The 18,589-nt window shown below is 35.8% G+C and overlaps 1 protein-coding gene across 2 annotated transcripts in view; it reads right to left on the bottom strand.

The window, feature by feature from the left end:
• LOC124554914 (serine/arginine repetitive matrix protein 2-like) overlaps positions 1-18,589 on the bottom strand; it is a 162,117-nt gene that overhangs the window by 36,905 nt on the left and 106,623 nt on the right. For both annotated transcript variants that reach the window (XM_047128604.1, XM_047128603.1), the window contains exons 6-7: positions 14,570-14,826; positions 8,774-8,841 (exon numbers count right to left, since the gene is read on the bottom strand). In XM_047128604.1, coding sequence (XP_046984560.1) covers positions 8,774-8,841; positions 14,570-14,826 — 325 coding nt within the window. The remainder of the gene's footprint in view (positions 1-8,773; positions 8,842-14,569; positions 14,827-18,589) is intronic.

The following is an 18,589-nucleotide window of genomic DNA, read 5'->3' as shown; positions in this document are numbered from 1 at the left end:
CGGAATCGCTGAACCATTACACCAACAACCTGACAACAGCTTTCGCATCCCGCAACTACCCACCCGACCTGGTACAGAAGCAAATAACCAGAGTCACTTCCTCATCCTCTCAAACCCAGAACCTCCCACAGAACAACCACAAAAGTGCCCCACTTGTGACAGGATACTTTCCGGGACTGGATCAGATTCTGAATGTGGCTCTCCAGCAGGGATATGACTTCCTCAAATCCTGCCCTGAAATGAGATCCATCCTCCATGAAATCCTCCCCACTCCACCAAGAGTGTCTTTCCGCCGTCCACCTAACCTTCGTAACCTCTTAGTTCATCCCTATGAAATCCCCAAACCACCTTCCCTACCCTCTGGCTCCTACCCTTGTAACCGCCCCCGGTGTAAAACCTGTCCCATGCACCCTCCCACCACCACCTACTCCAGTCCTGTAACCCGGAAGGTGTACACGATCAAAGGCAGAGCCATGTGTGAAAGCACCCACGTGATCTACCAACTGACCTGCCTACACTGTGACGCATTCTATGTGGGAATGACCAGCAACAAACAGTCCATTCGCATGAATGGACACAGGCAGACAGTGTTTGTTGGTAATGAGGATCACCCTGTGGCTAAACATGCCTTGGTGCACGGCCAGCACATCTTGGCACAGTGTTACACCGTCCGGGTTATCTGGATACTTCCCACTAACACCAACCTATCCGAACTCCGGAGATGGGAACTTGCTCTTCAATATATCCTCTCTTCCCGTTATCCACCAGGCCTCAATCTCCGCTAATTTCAAGTTGCCGCCACTCATACATCACCTGTCATTCAACAACATCTTTGCCTCTGCACTTCTGCCTCGACTGACATCTCTGCCCAAACTCTTTGTCTTTAAATATGTCTGCTTGTGTCTGTATATGTGTGGATGGATATGTGTGTGTGTGCGAGTGTATACCCGTCCTTTTTTCCCCCTAAGGTAAGTGTTTCCGCTCCCGGGATTGGAATGACTCCTTACCCTCTCCCTTAAAACCCACATCCTTTCGTCTTTCCCTCTCCTTCCCTCTTTCCTGATGAGGCAACAGTTTGTTGCGAAAGCTTGAATTTTGTGTGTATGTTTGCGTTTGTTTGTGTGTCTGTCGACCTGCCAGCACTTTCATTTGGTAAGTCACACATCTTTGTTTTTAGATATATATTTCCTACGTGGAATGTTTCCCTCTATTATAACTATATAAAACAAAGATGAAGTGACTTACCAAATGAAAGTGCTGGCAGGTCGACAGACACACAAACAAACACAAACATACACACAAAATTCAAGCTTTCGCAACAAACTGTTGCCTCATCAGGAAAGAGGGAAGGAGAGGGAAAGACAAAAGGATGTGGGTTTTAAGGGAGAGGGTAAGGAGTCATTCCAATCCCGGGAGCGGAAAGACTTACCTTAGGGGGAAGAAAGGACGGGTATACACTCGCACACACACACATATCCATCCACACATATACAGACACTATATATATATATATATATATATATATATATATATATATATATATATATATATATATCTCTGTGTGTGTGTGTGTGTGTGTGTGTGTGTGTGTGTGTGTGTGTGTGTGTGTACTTTCCATTCTACAGCAAATTTGTGAACACAATTTAAAACAAGTCAAAGAATTTCAAATGTAAAGCTGCAAAGCAATTGAAGTATTAATTATACAGAAATATTATTCATACAACAAACATTTGTCAATATATCAAATGTGGCTGAACATTATCAAATGGCTGCACTATTAAATATTTGTTTCTTTAGGGAAAATTAAACTTCTAATTACTGAAGAAACTGTAGCTGATAAACTTCATCTGTTCATTCACCATGTTTTCAGAAGATGTTTCCTTGTGTGACATTATTTCGAATTGTTCTAGCAGATCAAGTTTTTGATCATGGTTTTGTGTGTGGAGTACAGTTAGCTGTTGTGCATCTGACTTCATCTGTGTCTGTTAAGGTGCATGTGGTTACCTATTGTGGTTTTGTCAAATTGGTTAAGTCTAAAAGCATCAATGGGTTCTTTGTAGCATGTATGGAATGTTTTTCCTGTTTTGTCTGTGTAAAATGCAGGGCAACTGTTACATTGTAATTTATATATTCCACTTTGTTCTGTTATAGGAGTGTTTCTGTTTACTGTGTGACATAAGTGGTGTCCAAATGTGTTGATTTTGGATGAGGACATTTTTATACTGGTTTTTCTAAGTAAGTTGGCAATATTTTTGTGATACTGTATCTAAATAGGTGTGTGAAGATACGCATTGTGGCAGTTGTTATTGCTGTGTTGCTTCTATTACTGATGTTGGCCTGTAGTTTTTGGAAAGTTTGTCAATAGATTTTTCTGAATACCCCATTATTTACTGCAATTGCTTTAATCGTGTCAGTTTCTTGTGTTAATGTTTTGGGTATTACGTTCAACACGTTTCTAAAGGCACCGTACTCATGTGGGTGTCTGGATGGTGTGATGATTTGTGTATCGTAATATCAGTGTAGGTTGGTCTCCTGTAAATATAAAAATTATGTTCTTGCTGTTCATTAACAGTAGTGATGTCTAAGACATTTATGGATTGCTCTGTTTTTGGTTCAACTGTGAACTTCAATTTATTGTGGAGTGAATGTAACAAGTTCAGCTTTTGTGTCATCAGACATAAATAGTGGTTCATACACAGATCTTATGTAATAGACAATTTTTTCAGCAAGTTTAATTTTCCCTTCAAAACATTTATTTTTTTTACTGGTTGATGAATATGTCAGCCAGGAGTCTTGACATGCTGTCACCCATAGCTAAACCTTCTTGCTATTGGTAGATTTTACCATCAAATGAGAAGTAGTTAAGTGATAGTACTAGTTCAAGCAGGTAAAGTCCACAATTGAACATTAAACAAATCAACATAATAGAAAGTAAAACAGATCAGTTAGTAATGAATCTAAATGATACTGAATATGAAACGCAACCTGTTATATTATCCTTCACTGAACACCATGCCACTAGTGGAATTCACATATTGTGCATTGGTAGATTCTGTTTAACATCTCATTTTTGCAGACCACTCATGGAGAAAGGCAGGGTAGCAACTTATGCTAGAAATAATGTATTGTTTAGAGCCCTAGACTTAAGTAGTTTTTGTGTTGAGCCATATTTTGAAGTGTGTGGCACAGAACTGACAGCAAATAATACATTAGTTGCCATATTATCAATTTACAGGGCACCTGTATGGAATCTTTCTCAAACACTGTGAAGTAGTTTTGTCAAAATTGTACAAAAAATCTCAATCCTATTATTAGGTGACTTTAATGTAACTTTCTTGGCTGAAACCAGTAACAGCAATTGATGAGTTCTTAATATTTAGTGCAAGAAGTAGATGTTCCCACTAAGGTGACTGACCATTCTAGTACTTTAACTGATATTGTTTTTGTTGATAAGTCTAGGCACAACAGCTTGACAGTTTGTCAGGTCTTAAATGGACAATCAGATCTTGATACTGTAATTCTTACTGTCCTTCAGTTCAGTCTTAATTTAAAATCAAAACCTGCCTGGAAAACATTGAGGCTAATAAACAAAGAGACAATGGAGACATACAGACAGAAAATACAACTAATTGACTGGTCTGAAGAATATAATGCAGCAGATGTTAACTCAAAAGTTTGGTGGATTTATTAATCAATCTAAAAGTCTTTCTGAAGAAATGTTTTCAAAGAAAAACAGTTAGTTGTAACAATAAACTTACACCATGGATTATACTGGCCATAAAAATCTCATATAAAACAAAAAGGCAATTGTATGCACCAGCTAGATTGTAACACAATTCTGAAATGATGAGGCAATATAAAGTGTACTCTAAGATATTAAGGTATGAAATACAAAAACCCAAAACGATGTACTTAAAAGAGGAAACTGATAAATCTAATAACAAAATGAAGACAATATTGAAATATGTGAAAAATGAGGCAGGGAATAGTTCAGCTGTAAAAGAAATGATTGGTCTAAGAAATGATTGCAGTAAAGTAGATTACCCTGAAATGGAGGCTAATATTTTCTACTATTACTTCATAACTATTACAAATCCAGCAGCGTGCTTGGGTTCTGTAAATAAAGCTATAAAATTCTTACTTACACTTGAACTAGCATTTTTGGAAAATGACAGTGAAGGAAATAGAAAAAATAACTCTTTAAAAAGTAAAAATTCTGCTGCTACAGAAAAATAAGTACACTCCTCTGCCATATTTTAATATGTCACTTGAGGAAGAAGTAGTCCCTGACAAATTAAAATATGGACTTATAAAGCCAGTTTATTAGAAGTGAGAAAAGGCAGATGCTACAAACTATCGACCAATTTCAGTACTCTCATTGGAGAAACTGATGCACAGCGGAATCATTGAGCATCTTATAAGGGAAACTCTGCATCACACCCCCCTCAGATTTAGTGGTAAGAGGGCCCAGTGGACAGTCCATCAAATACTGAACAGAGATCAAGCATGAAAACAGGAAGAAGGTATACTGAACTGTGAAAAAAAAAGCAAAATAGGAACAGTGAGTGGTCCAAGCCCAAGAAGCGCAATAAAGAACAGCCTGACAGAGCTATGGCGTCGTGGTTATGTGGTCATGGTGTTGGACTGCCAAGTGGGAGAGTTGTGTTCAAACCTCCCTCAGCCAATTGCCCCCCCCCCCCCCCCCCCTGTTTGCTGTATTCAAATTTGTGTCTGTGTCATGGTGTAATATCCATTTGCAACAGCAAGGTGTAAGGAAGGGACCCATAATGACTGCTGATTATGCACAACTACTCTATTAGTAGCCGAAAGGAAGTGGCTCTCAAATGGGAATTGCAAATGTTTGATGGCAAGGTGACAAGTCAATCGAATCCTCCACTGGAAAACAAGTCTGGTGTGTCATACACAGCATTAGTGACAGTAGGTGTGTCATATGATAGGGATCTCTCACCGACACACCTAATTTGTATGCCTGGTAAGTGAGTGAGACATACCTCCTTGCCCAGTTTAGAGGAATGTGAATGTGGTCAACTCCTAAAGAAATAATGAAAACATTTGTTACATAAGCTGCAACAAATGAACACAACAGTTTCACGAGCACACAGTTTCTCTGTGCTCTGTCAAAACATGTTTTTTAATGTTTTTGAAGTTGCGTTCTGTTTTGGAAATTTTTACTCTTGAACTCCTTTTTGTAACATAGTTCACAATCATTTATTTGTTGTTTTCATTTCTGTGAGACGTCTATGTGGTATCTCACCTGCTCTCACCATTTATCACATTCACTTGTTACGGTAACATGTTCTTACCATGTGACTCATATCCTACAACCAATGTATACTATGACAGCTGCTAAGGCTACAAGAAGAGAACAAATATTTCAATGACCAGATGTACAGTTCATGATAATGTGAAAAAAAAAATAAATAAATAAAAATAAATGGCTTGAAGGAGTTCTGAACACGGCTCTGCCAATTTACAGTCCAACACTATGACCACTTAACCACGATTCCACAGCTGTTTGTCTTCCCTCTATACGGCACCTGTTAAGCTTCAAGAATTCAATGTTTTTATTTTGCTTCTTTTTCACAGTTGAGCATACCTTCTTCCCATTTTCAAGCTCAATGTGCGTCCAGTTTTTGATGGGCTATCCACTGGGCCCTCTTATCACTAAATCTGAGGGGGAGGGGGAGACTGACGGAGAGTTTCCCTTGTTAGTAAATATGACATCCTCAGCAATAGCCAGTTTTGTTTTTAGATAGGAGTATTAACAGAGGATGAAATACACACATTTGTTGACAATGTTTTGGAATTCATAAATGACAATGTGATGACAGTTGGAATATTTTGTGACCTGTCAGAAGCTTTTGACAGTGTTAGGTACAGTATTCTCCAGAATAAAGCCAAAACCTTAGGAATGAATGGAACAGTAGCCAAATGGCTCGAATCTTTCCTGCATAGTAGAAATCAGAAGGTAATCATGGAAGGAATTCACTCTGGCGATGTATCTTCAGACTGCGCCTCCATTGTCACTGGGGGCCCCAGGGCTCAGTATGGGGTCACCACTCTATCTAAGATTTATAAATGATTTCCCACTACGTGCAGAACATGGAAAGGTCACAATATTTGCTCATGACACCAATATATTAGTTAGTACCCCCCTCAGGAAACATGTTAAGTGAGGTAGTAAAGAAGACACCTGCAGATGTGGTAAATGGATTTTAAATTAATGGTCTTTCAATCAATCTAAAAAAAGACAAATTATGTTCATTTCTCCTCTAATACTAATGTTGCAGAAAAAATAAATCTAAAAATGGATCATCCCGAGACTCAAAGGTTGAGTCCTCCAGGATTTTGGGTGTGGATATAGACAGCAAACTGAAGTGACACTTCCATTTCCACAACCTGTGTGTAAGATTAAGCAAAGCAATATTTGCCTTAAGAATTATATCTGACAGTAGGGAGATCATACTTTGGTTATTGTCATTACTTATAATATATGGCATAGTATTCTTGGGGAAAAAAACAAACATTAGCAAAAAAAGTGTGTTCTATGTACAGAAGCGAGCTATAAGAATTAAGAGTGGAGTCTATCCTAGGCACTAATTCAGAAATCTGTTTAGAAATCTTCAAAATTTTGCAACAGCTGTGCAATCTATTTTTCCCCTGATATGTTTTGCTACTAAGAACAGCGACTTGCTCGAAACCAATAGTTCCTTCCATAACTACAACACCCAGAGAAAACTTGATAGCCACTTTTTTAAAAAAAATCAAGAGTATGGCACAGAATAGGTTTTGTACAGTGGTGTGAAGATTTTTAATCCCCTACAATCACAGGTTAAAGATCTGGTCGGAAACACAACCAAGTTTCAAGAAAACCTAAGGCAGTTACTTCCAAATGGATATTATTATAGGATAGATAAATTTCTTAGTCACAATGCACAATATGATCCCTTGCCTATGTTCAGCATAACTTAATGTGTGTGTGTGTGTGTGTGTGTGTGTGTGTGTATTTCTAACGAAGAGTGAATGGTAACCCTACGTTAAACTTCTCAAAGTTTCTGTTACTCATCTATATTTTTTATCTTTCGTGTCATAAATTCAATGTAATCATGTGCTAAACAATAATTTGAAAAACTTGATTATTTCTATATCCTGTGAATTCTTTACACGTGGATCCATGGAACTCTAAAAAAATACAAACTTACCTCACACAGAAAACACACACACCAATAAGAAAACACACTAGAAGTTAGTATTACGATGTAGGTGTTGCCCTGCATTTTACATATACAAAACACGAAAAACATTCCATACATGCTACAAAGAACACACTGATGCTTTTAGACTTAACCACAATAGCAAACCATATGTACCTTAACAGATACAGACAAAGTGACATCCCCAACAGCAAACTCTACTCCACACACAAAATCATGTTAAAAAAACTTCATCTGCTAGAACAATTAGAAATAATGTTACACAAGGAAAAATCTTCTGAAAACATCTTGAATGAACAGACAGAGTTCAGCAGCCACAGGTTTTTCAGTAATTTTAAAAGAATTTTTCCTGAAAGGTACACACATTTAACAGGGCAACTATTTGATAACAAACAGCCACACTTGACATACTCACAAACATTTGATTTACAAACAATATCTCTATATAATTAATAATGTAATAAATGTAATAGATTTGTATGTTCTTTGAAATAATAGTGTCTGTTTATTTATAGAAATGCAGCATCTTTACATTTGAAATTCTTTGATCTGTTCAACTCATGTTTACAAATGTGCTGTAAAATGGAAAGTGTGTATACCTACATAAACATGTTTACTTATACTGTGCTTCAAAAACATGTATCCACTACTGGAAACAGTAAGTTAACAATGTGCTAATTTATAACATATAATTGCAATTTTACTAGGACCAGAGATAACTTAAATTTGGAAAAAAAGGTGTAGGCTGTCAAGCACCTGAAGATGAGCCCCCGGAGTTCAAAATGGATCATGCATTGGATTAAAATTACAATTTGTGATTCAAGGCAGTTTTTCTTTATTTTATGAAAGTGATACACTCACAGAAGAAACACTTTGCAGCATGCAAAGGACAAATATATTTTTTTTAAGAATGTAATTATGATGAAGTGTGTGCAAGTAAAATCAGAAAATTAATTATCTTATAGCTATTACTGAAAAATGCTAATATGAAAATGATCAAGATGAGATTAAATGCAATAACCAAATAACAAGTTCAATTCATAAACATATATTATGTTGTTTAGTGACAGCCATAAATACATGGGAAATGGTCATAGGCTAATTTGATATAGATAATTTTTTACGGTTGATTTACTTTTAAAAACAACAGCTACCAGTGTATGTTTAGGAAACTGATGAACAGCACATGCATGGCAATCACTAATGCTCTTTGAAATGTGTTAATGTTCTCCATAAATTTATTCTGCTTATCAATTAGTTGCCAGAGAAAATTACACTATAAGCATTTATCAAAAATTAGAACTTCCCGGAGAAGTGCACAAGTATGAGTCTCACACCCAAGTAAATATGCAACACATTTTTGTTATAAAGCACACTTTCATTGAAATCTGAAATCACCAAATTTTTAACACTCTGATATCCAGTAATTTTATAGATATTGACCAGGAGATATATCTCAGAAACAATTTCCACAATTGTCTCCAAATGTGAAAGCAGGTTCACAATTTTCCTGGCAGAGAATGAATAGATTTACTCACCCGCTAACAAGTCCCCGAAATGCAGATTGCAGTAACCGTGTAGGGAGTGCAGTATGTAATGATCCTGCCTGAAACATTCAGTGGACTTCAGTGAAAAATAAATGCTGTGATTTAAATACAATGTTAATATAACTGTTTACAATGATGAAACTTCCTAAAAGATTAAAATTGTGCGCCGGACCAAGACTCGAACTCGGGACCTTTGCCTTTTGCGGGCAAGTGCTCTACCATCTGAGTTACCCAAGCACGACTCACGCCCTGTCCTCACAGCTTTACTTCTGCCAGTACCTTGTCTCCTACCTTCCAAACATTACCGAAGCTCTCCTGGAAACCTTGCACAACTAGCACTCCCGAAAGAAAGGATATTGCGGAGACATGGCTTAGCCACAGCCTGGGGATGTTTCCAGAATGAGATTTTCATATCAGCACACACTCTGCTGCAGAGTGAAAATCTCATTCTGTTTACAATGATAACTGTATATCTCAAAAAATATGTATACATGCTATTGTGTGTTAATGTAATACCAGTTGTGTTTGCTTTACATTATCCATAATCAATACTACAATGGCTTAACACCACCAACATAACTACATTTACATTAAATTCAATGTTAAGTGTTTTTATGTGCACCTCAAATCGCACATTATAGACGGATGTGGCAGAATGATATTATCGGCTGAGGCATCCCATGGAACACTGCTCGTTGGCACTGTACATTTCCCTGCTACCTGCCTTCTTACCTTGACATCACTCTAGCAGTTGTACTTTGGTAATACATATAAGTTCTAGCACATGGAAAAAATATATTTTTGTCTACAAGGATGTCTGATTTTAAATAAAACAGAGGCAAATATTGTAATAGAAAGTAGAAAGAGTAACTCCTATACCTACTGAGAAAATGAAATCTGTAATTTTATATTATTTTTATTAAAATCTCTTGGATAATTTGAAATGCTACTGCAATAAATTTTGCTATGAACAGCAGCATGTTACATCACTCATGAAACACTCTCAAACAATTATTACACAAACTGTAAGTCCCCAAAAATAATAATAATAATAATAACAATAATAATAACCACACAACACACACACACACACACACACACACACACACACACACACACACACACACAGTAGACAAAGTATGTCAAAAAGTATGCATAGTGATATTGACTGACAGTGCAACATCTGCACAAAACCACACAGCACAAAAAAACCATTACAGTAAAAGCTCTTTTTATCAATCTCTTTGGGCCAACACATTTTTTCTTCAATGGGACTTTAGCTGATTAGCTTTCCTCTACATAAGGAGTAATCTTGAACTACAATGTCAATGGTTTTAGGCCATATACATATTCATTTATCACAAACTCACCCTGTTCTGGAACCTAAAATATAGCTTAACATAAAAATAACTTCTTGTTGGCAAATTCGGAAATATATGTTAGTACTATACATTTTTCATGAAACTGATATGGATTTTACTTGCAAGTAATATGCAAAATCTCAAACTGAAGTGTTGAAGGAAGCATTCTTGAAAAACAATTTTTAACAAAATAATTAAAAAAAGAAGAAAATAAATGACATGGTGGTGGTAGTGGTTTATTTCTTTACTTGAGTGTAGTGTACTGACAGAAGTTACCGCTGGCCAGAAGTGGCTCATCCACACTGAATGATAAAATATAGTTCCCAGGACCAAAGGCTTGTGGATGAGAAAGATGAAACACAACATTAATGTTCCTGAGAAATAAGGTTACGTTTGGATGTGGAATGCATCAGTCAGTAGTAAGTACAATCTTTCTTCCTGCTACATCTGTTTAGGGTTCTTACATTCTATTAAAAACACTATAAGGTCCATTGAGACATTACTCATCAGTAGTGTGTTTTTATGTTTTTGAAAAAAAATAAAAATAAAAAACTGGGAATTTTTAACTTCACAGTTATCAATCTCTGCAACTTTCCGCTTCTATCTCTATTAACATACTGCAGTGCCATCATTCTCTCTTAGCTGCTTTGCCTCTTTAACAGCATATGATTTTCAGGTAAATCAATTATAAATGACTCCAATTTCACCTGTACTAAATGTATATTTTTAGTAAGCATAGCAAAGCATTTTCCTTCTACTATTCCACATTTTACATATCCACAGCCACACCTTCCCCTCTGAAAATTACACACAAGATACTAAAAGGTCCTTCGAACTGATTCATTCAGTCAATCAATTCAGTAAGCAAATCAGTCCCAGGCATCAGCCTGATTTCTTGGGTTCTCTCTTTCTGTAGAACCACTGAAATGTTTCAATATCTCATTCCACAAAATTATTTTAGGGGTTCTATAATCTACCCACAAACCAAAAGAATTACTTGAAAATTACTGCTGTTTACTCTATCACTAATTCAAATGGCTCTGAGCACTATGGGACTTAACTGCTGTGGTCATCAGTCCCCTAGAACTTAGAACTAGTTAAACCTAACTAACCTAAGAACATCACAAACATCCATGCCCGAGGCAGGATTCGAACCTGCGACCGCAGCGGTCTTGCGGTTCCAGACTGCAGCGCCTTTAACCGCACGGCCACTTCGGCCGGCTATCACTAATTCATCATCACTTTAAAGAAATGAAAAAAGGAAGAAACAGTCACAAACCATCTGGCAAACTTTGTTTGTGAAAGCAGATTTAATTTTGCAGAACATTTCATAGTCAGTCCTCAAAAGCAAACTTTTCTTAAAGCACGGTTTATTAAACATGAGTTTCTGTAATACTGTTCTTATGGTAGTTTCACTAGTATCAATGGAAATATCAATTAAAAACAGGTTCATTAATACAGGTTTTACTTTACACAGCAAACATCAATCTTACCAGCACAGTAGAATAGGAAATCAGACTTTAACACAAAAGATGCACAATAACTTACAACAATAACTGTAAATACCGAAGAAATAAGGCCTGTAGGTAGACTCTGTATTGGTAAGACAATAAAGGAAAAAATGTATAAATACAATACTGTCAAATCCAGAGCACATGGGTCAACTACTCAGAAATTAATCAAATCAAGCACTTACTAGTTAATATGCAGTTCTCATCAGTCTGCCTATACATAACCAGATTACTGAAAATTTAAAATGAGATGCTGATGATTCTCTGAGCACTAATGAGCAGCATGTCTCATACCCCAGAAAACAAAGGTGAATATTGACTGAATTCTGACTGCGTAGTGAGAATAAAACAACTAGCTTTTAAACCTGGTGCACCTAATGAGTTGTATACATCTTACACAGAAATAGTTTAATCTGACATTTCAGAGATTACCCAGAAATGCATCACATAGGAAGAATACACTGAATCAAATGCATTGTCGAAAATATAGCTGTTGCACACATTTCAAAAAAATTTGAAGCTTTTAATTTGTGCCACACAAGGAAACACTTATAACAGTGATTTGTACAGTCCTTTCTGCCTAACGCACAAATTACTGAATGAGCAGTTGCATCTATCACAAGAGAGAGTAGTGCCACATAGCACAAAAATGCAGGGCATACACACATGAATTTTAAACACATAAACAATACTATACATGTCACATATTATTAATTAAATGCTGGTAATAGCAACAGCAAAACTGTTGCATATGTAGTTTTTACAAAGGTGACTAGCAAAGGAGAAAAATCAAGACAGTGTTTGATGTTATATTACAGACTACTTTTATAAATTGGGAGATTAATTTGTTGAAATGAAATACTTATTATAGAGACACCATTTTAAAACAGTCCCTCTGCACAGTTCATCTGATTATTTCTGAATAATGTATATTTGACAAGCTATAAAACAGTTCCTTGTCTAATCTCTACAACTGACACAAAAATGTGAAGTTCCTATTGAATGATGAAGACAAATATTTTCCTTACAGCAGGTGTCCATGAGAAAAGAAAAATTAATGCATTCAGGCACTTCACAGTAATTACTATCTTTATTTAAACAGAGTTGAGATGGGGAAGAAATGGGCCCAGCCATTGTTCTGAATACTGTACTTCATACCAGTAGTGATGGGAGAACTACTTAGTTTTGATTAGCAGTTGGCCATTTGACCATTTTTGTTCAATCATCTTTTTCATTTTAATGAAATCACTTAATGAAACTAGTCTCTGTAATCAGATTAGCTACATGAATGTTTTCCACTCAGTGATTTCACTTGGTTGCTTTTTCAGCCCTCCTGATTATACATGAACCATGACTAGGGTTGCTAACTTATACTAGATGCATATATATTTGTACAAATGACATAGTTTCAAAATGTATACATTTACTTAAGTATTACAAATTTTTTGTATTTCTGGCATTAAATATGGATTTTTGGTTGGTTTTAAATACATGGATAATATTTCTATTTAAATGTATTAAAGCTCTCTCTCTCTCTCTCTCTTCCTGGCCCATCACAGATAATTCTCTTTAATTAAATGCTGAGGTGACATGAACAGGAAGCACATAAGATACAACATTTTTAAAATTGTTTGGCGATTTAAATCACTTGCTTTTTAAGTATGTAGTGTCACATGTCTGAAGTATTTTTTTCCATGAGAAATCTTTAACGTCATTCACTAATTTACTTTTAATTTCTTTAATTACTGTGGATTTGGAATATAAATCATCCTTGCAGATACTGTATATCACATTCAAATCTTGAGGATTCCTTTGTACCCAGTCATATTTCTTCCATTACCACACAGCTGAGTGTTTCAGCATTGATACCCAAAATATCTCAATAGAAACTAAATATTGGAGAGACAATAACAGTGATGACACACAATAACAGAGTCCAACAGTGATGACACACAACAACATAGTCCAGTGAAGAATAATGGTTTAACAATGTCAAAATGATCAAATGTTTCTGCTCAGAACTGAATGCACTATGGACTTCAATTGTCACTCCTAGCAGTCCAGAAGGGTGCATAAGGGGTTACAGCCTGTTTACAGTGACAGCTAGAGAGAGGCTTAACTGTGAAGTTGAAGCACCATGTATACAAGTGAACACTACTACTTCACACCCATGAAATACTACCTGCTACTTTTCAAAGGCAGTAAAATTGAAACAGGTTTGTGTGCACAGGTATGGTTTGTACGTTTGTACAAGGTGACATAATATTCTGCATAATGTATTCACCTTTCACACATATGAATGGCTGAATACGTGTTTAACGGCTAGATTCAAATAATTTTTAATTAGTGACGTCATCACACTTTTTCAGTAAAATGTAATTTAAACCATCACTACAATTTGGCAATGTTCCTTTCTTCTTCAACTGATTTGGAGGGAACGTTTATGCTCAATTTTGTATTCCCAACAACACATCCGCTTAATTAGTTGTGTGTTAGTTGCATCTGGAACAACTTAATCCACAGCAATATATTAATCAGTTTTAAATAGTGAAAAGAAGTACATATTTAAATGAACATGTATAATGCTTATTTTAAATTTGGTGTAACCCCAGAGATGTCTTCACATATCCCCTGGGAACCCTTCCGGGATATGTGTATCCCAATTGTATACCACTGTTTTAGCTGAACTAATGAAAGTGCTACAGACTGGTTTCACTCACAATAACGAATGGATAGCTTAGTCAATTAAAACATTCCATTTGCAAACAAAACCAGAATTTTGAACAAAAGTAACTTCCTGCAGTGAAAACATTGCCTACAATGTTAAGCTTAACTAAATGGACAACACATGACATATTTAGGAAAAAAATACGAATTTTGTAATGTTAAAAGCAAGAAGTACACAACTCCCTCACCTTAAGTAATCTTTCTGCTCGTCTTCGACTTAGCTCTGCCCTGAGGTCACAGTCTGTTATATCAGTATGCTCCATGCTTTCATCTGCTGATTCTGTTTTTGATGGGCTACACTGCTCTCCCAACTGCTGCACTTTAATTCTGTTTTCTCTGCGGCTGGACTTTCTAGACGAATTTTTCCGAGAGTCTGATCTCTTCTTCCTTTTGCCCGATCCACCTGATGTAACTTTTATCACCTTACTTTCTTCACCAGGTGAATCTAGAAAAATTTACCAGGCACATTTAGTGTTACTCTTATTTATTATTATTATTAATATTTTTTCACCATACTATATGTATCATAGAAATTAGAATAGACAGAACTATAATTCTAAATCCATTACTCAGGAAATGTATTACAACCCCCCCCCCCCCCCACCCCCAACTCCCTCCCTTTCCCCAGACCAGCATTAACACTAAAGAGCCCCAAGTACTGAAACAGCTCATGCAGCAAAACTTCAAGTGTCCCATGCACTAGTGTGTGCCTTTGCTGCCTCCATCAAGCTCAAAGCTTTAAATTTATGTTTTGCATAAACAGTATACTTATTTAACTTGCTGTATTTCAAGGATTTTCTTACAGCATCTCAATTGCAATGGACTATAATATTCAGACATTTAGAAACACTGCATTAATACCTAGCAGCATCTGGTGGTTGATCATTTTATGAAAATTTAAATAATGCTTCTATGCAGCTCTCAAAGCAAATGTGTTCCATGTTTCTATGAGACTACTAAATAACCTTTTTTTTTTTAAGAAAAAAAAACTCCATATCAAATTTTGGCATTCTGTGAAGAGATATAAATAAAAGGGGCAGCACTGATGATGTAAGGCTTTGTGGTGCATAAGAAGTGCACAATTACCAATAAATTGGAAAATTTTTGAAATGTTCACTGGAAGTACAGGTAGGCAAACTCATTTGGCTTCATATTACCATAAGACTTGGACAGAAAGTGCAAACTTTTGGTGCTGCAGATTTTGTTTCACACTGTTTAAAGACCAGCAAAATCAAATAGCAGTAAAATTATTTTGTTTGGTTTGAGAATGATACACACAGTTATTGTACAGTACACAGCTCCATTTGACCAAGCCCTTGTACTTGTCAACACAGAGAACTATCACACTATTTGGAATTTTTTGGCTGCTGAAGCTCCAGGAGACACTTGGAATGCATATTCTACTGGCAAGCAAGTTAAATGAAAGAGACTTGACTGTACACTTCAGATTAAATTTAGCACATACTGTAGTACTGTACCTATGAGGAGGTGAGAGGTCAGATAATATACAGTAGCAAGAGACAGAGTAGCACATGACACACAAAGCAAACAGCATCATTCTGTCACATCCATCTGCAGTGTGTGCAAATAGGACAAGTTAAATGTTTAACAGTTAGTTTCATGTCAGCACTAAGAAACTGGCAAATGTTTGAAATGTTCACTGGAGGCATAGCTGATGAAAACTGTACGTAATACTTCATGTATCACTTAAACTGTATGTCAACATGAATAGTGAAGCTAAGCATGACATGCAGTATACTATTCATCAAATTCTATACAAACATTCAGCTCTAACCCACGATAAGGATAGCTATTTTCAGATATATTTATCATTACATAAATTACTTAGGGATCATGAGGACAAGATTACATCAGTTACAGCATACACACAGAGGCAGTTAAAGAATTGTTCTTCCCATGCTCCACATGGCTGGCCCTTTTGCCAATGTGGTGTTGATTATTGGTGGTATAAAACAAACATAACAAATATTACATTAATAAATGATGGTGTTTCACATACATAAATGTTTGGAAAGAGCTGGAAGTAGCAACAATATTCCCTGTGACAAATATCCAAGCATTGTCAGTGTCCGGATACAAAACAGCCAGAGGTGTGTTGCATGTGACTGAGACAGCACACTGGCATCACCGCAAAGTATTCTGTCTTTGTGCAGAACTTTACATGTAGCTATCTTCATATGTACACAACACTCTAGCCGAGTCAGAAGCCCTTCTACTAGACCAAATCCCATTCCTCATAGTCATTACAAGAATTCAAATGCAGGAACTTTTTATGGACTTAGAAAAGGTGAAAGCATATAAAGATGACAAATCTCAAACTTTTGAAACTATTAATTTCTTTTGATTTTAAAGTGATAATTGAAAACAGAAGTTACAGAAATATGGCATTGAATATACAGATCATCAGTGAATCATTACGGATGTATAGGAAAGCGGCAAATCGATGGTTAAGGAAGAAGCGAACTTGTTCGTGAGATAAGAGGCAAAATCCAATCCCAAAGAGGCTACTGACTTTGCTAAAGGTTATAGAAACTAACGAAGATAAGTACGGCAGTAATAAAGAGAGAAATGAGAGGCAATAGATGCAAATAAGCAAGTACAATATGTAAACAATCAAAAAAAGTCAGACATAAATAAGACAAAGAATAATTAAAATGATGAATGGGTGAATAGTCTTAAGAAAACAATGTTATTCCAAATTAAATGTGTAAACACATACTTGGCTTGGCACCCCTACAATGAGATCAAAGCGATATCTAGTGACCATTGACAACTGTTTCATTAGTACAGATATGTACTAGTGAAGATCAACAACAACTAGTAAAGTGCAAAATACCACACACTAAGTTCTGACATCTACGTTAAGTGATTTGACAAACTACTATCATCAATAGAACATCCAAATTCACAATTTGTTAATTTGTTCAATCAAAGAAAAATAAAGTTATTGAAAAATCAGCATTAACAATTCTCTTTGGTACTTATTCTTAATAGGTTTACTGTTTCCACATGATAAAACACAATGGCCTAACACAATAACCTATGACATTATGCTCAGTTTTATGATAGGTAGCTTACTCTAATTTTCCAACTTAGAGAGAATATGGTTCAGTGTGTAACATAGCTGGTGAATCATGTTTTGGCAATTTACAATGCATACACAGGGTTATCTACTGATTTTCACAGGATCAACTTTATGACATCTTCATGGCTTTTTCATTACCTCTTTAGTTAAATTCATGATCTCTTGAAAATGTCCATGGCACAATGACAAAAATATGTTTTAATGAACCTGAAAGCTGGTTGAAATGACAGCTGAATGTAGTAATAATTCCTATATCCCTTAAACTCAATGTCAATGTGACTATGTATGACTTGCAATATATCATTCATCAAATGCTATAAAAACATTCACCTATCACCTAGGATGGGGTATGGCTACTTTCAAATATATTTTATTGTTACATAATTAAAAATACAAATTGTTTTAACACGGTCTTATAGTGAAAACTTCTAATTTTCCTTATGACAATACAACAATTATAAAAGAACAAAATTTATGTCAAATGTTAAGTTTCACAGTAAAATATTCAGTGTTTAAGTTTCTTAACTAAACTTGAAATTACAATACCTAAAAATTGAGCTTCTTTCTTTGTCTTTTCTGTAATTATTGTTTTTTCTTTGAGCTCTTTTATTTCTTGAATTGTTCTCCTTTTAAGAATGTTTGCTTCATTTGCATCAGATTCCTTCTTTCTTAAGGCTTGTACCCTTTTTAATGAACCATTTTTCACAGCTAGTATCATCGATTTTGAGATGTCCACATTCAGTTGTTTCTCACAATTAACTAAACTGCCTAACTATTGTATCGCATTGTAAACACTTCTTTCTGAAACAATTGCATCTTCTTGTAGGTTTTCCAGTAAAACTTATCTGTTAATATAAATGTCTCTTTCAACTGCAGCATGTCCATGAAACATGCATAACAGCTTCTATATAAACTTGATGAAGTTCATGGTTCAAACTTTGCAGTTAATTCATCGGAAAGTGATCAAGTCTGTCCTTCTTAAGATTGAATTGTTTCAGTTGCTTTTCACAATATTCACAACAACTTCCAATGCAATTGTCACTGAAGAATTTCTCAAATTGGAGCTCGGCATAATTTCAGATGATGAACATGAGCCGAGCTT

This window comes from Schistocerca americana, chromosome X, assembly GCF_021461395.2.
Source record: "Schistocerca americana isolate TAMUIC-IGC-003095 chromosome X, iqSchAmer2.1, whole genome shotgun sequence".
NCBI classification, from domain to species: Eukaryota; Metazoa; Arthropoda; class Insecta; order Orthoptera; family Acrididae; genus Schistocerca; species Schistocerca americana.
The sequence above is the reverse complement of the archived record's forward strand: the minus strand, read 5'-3'. Positions and strand labels throughout refer to the sequence as shown.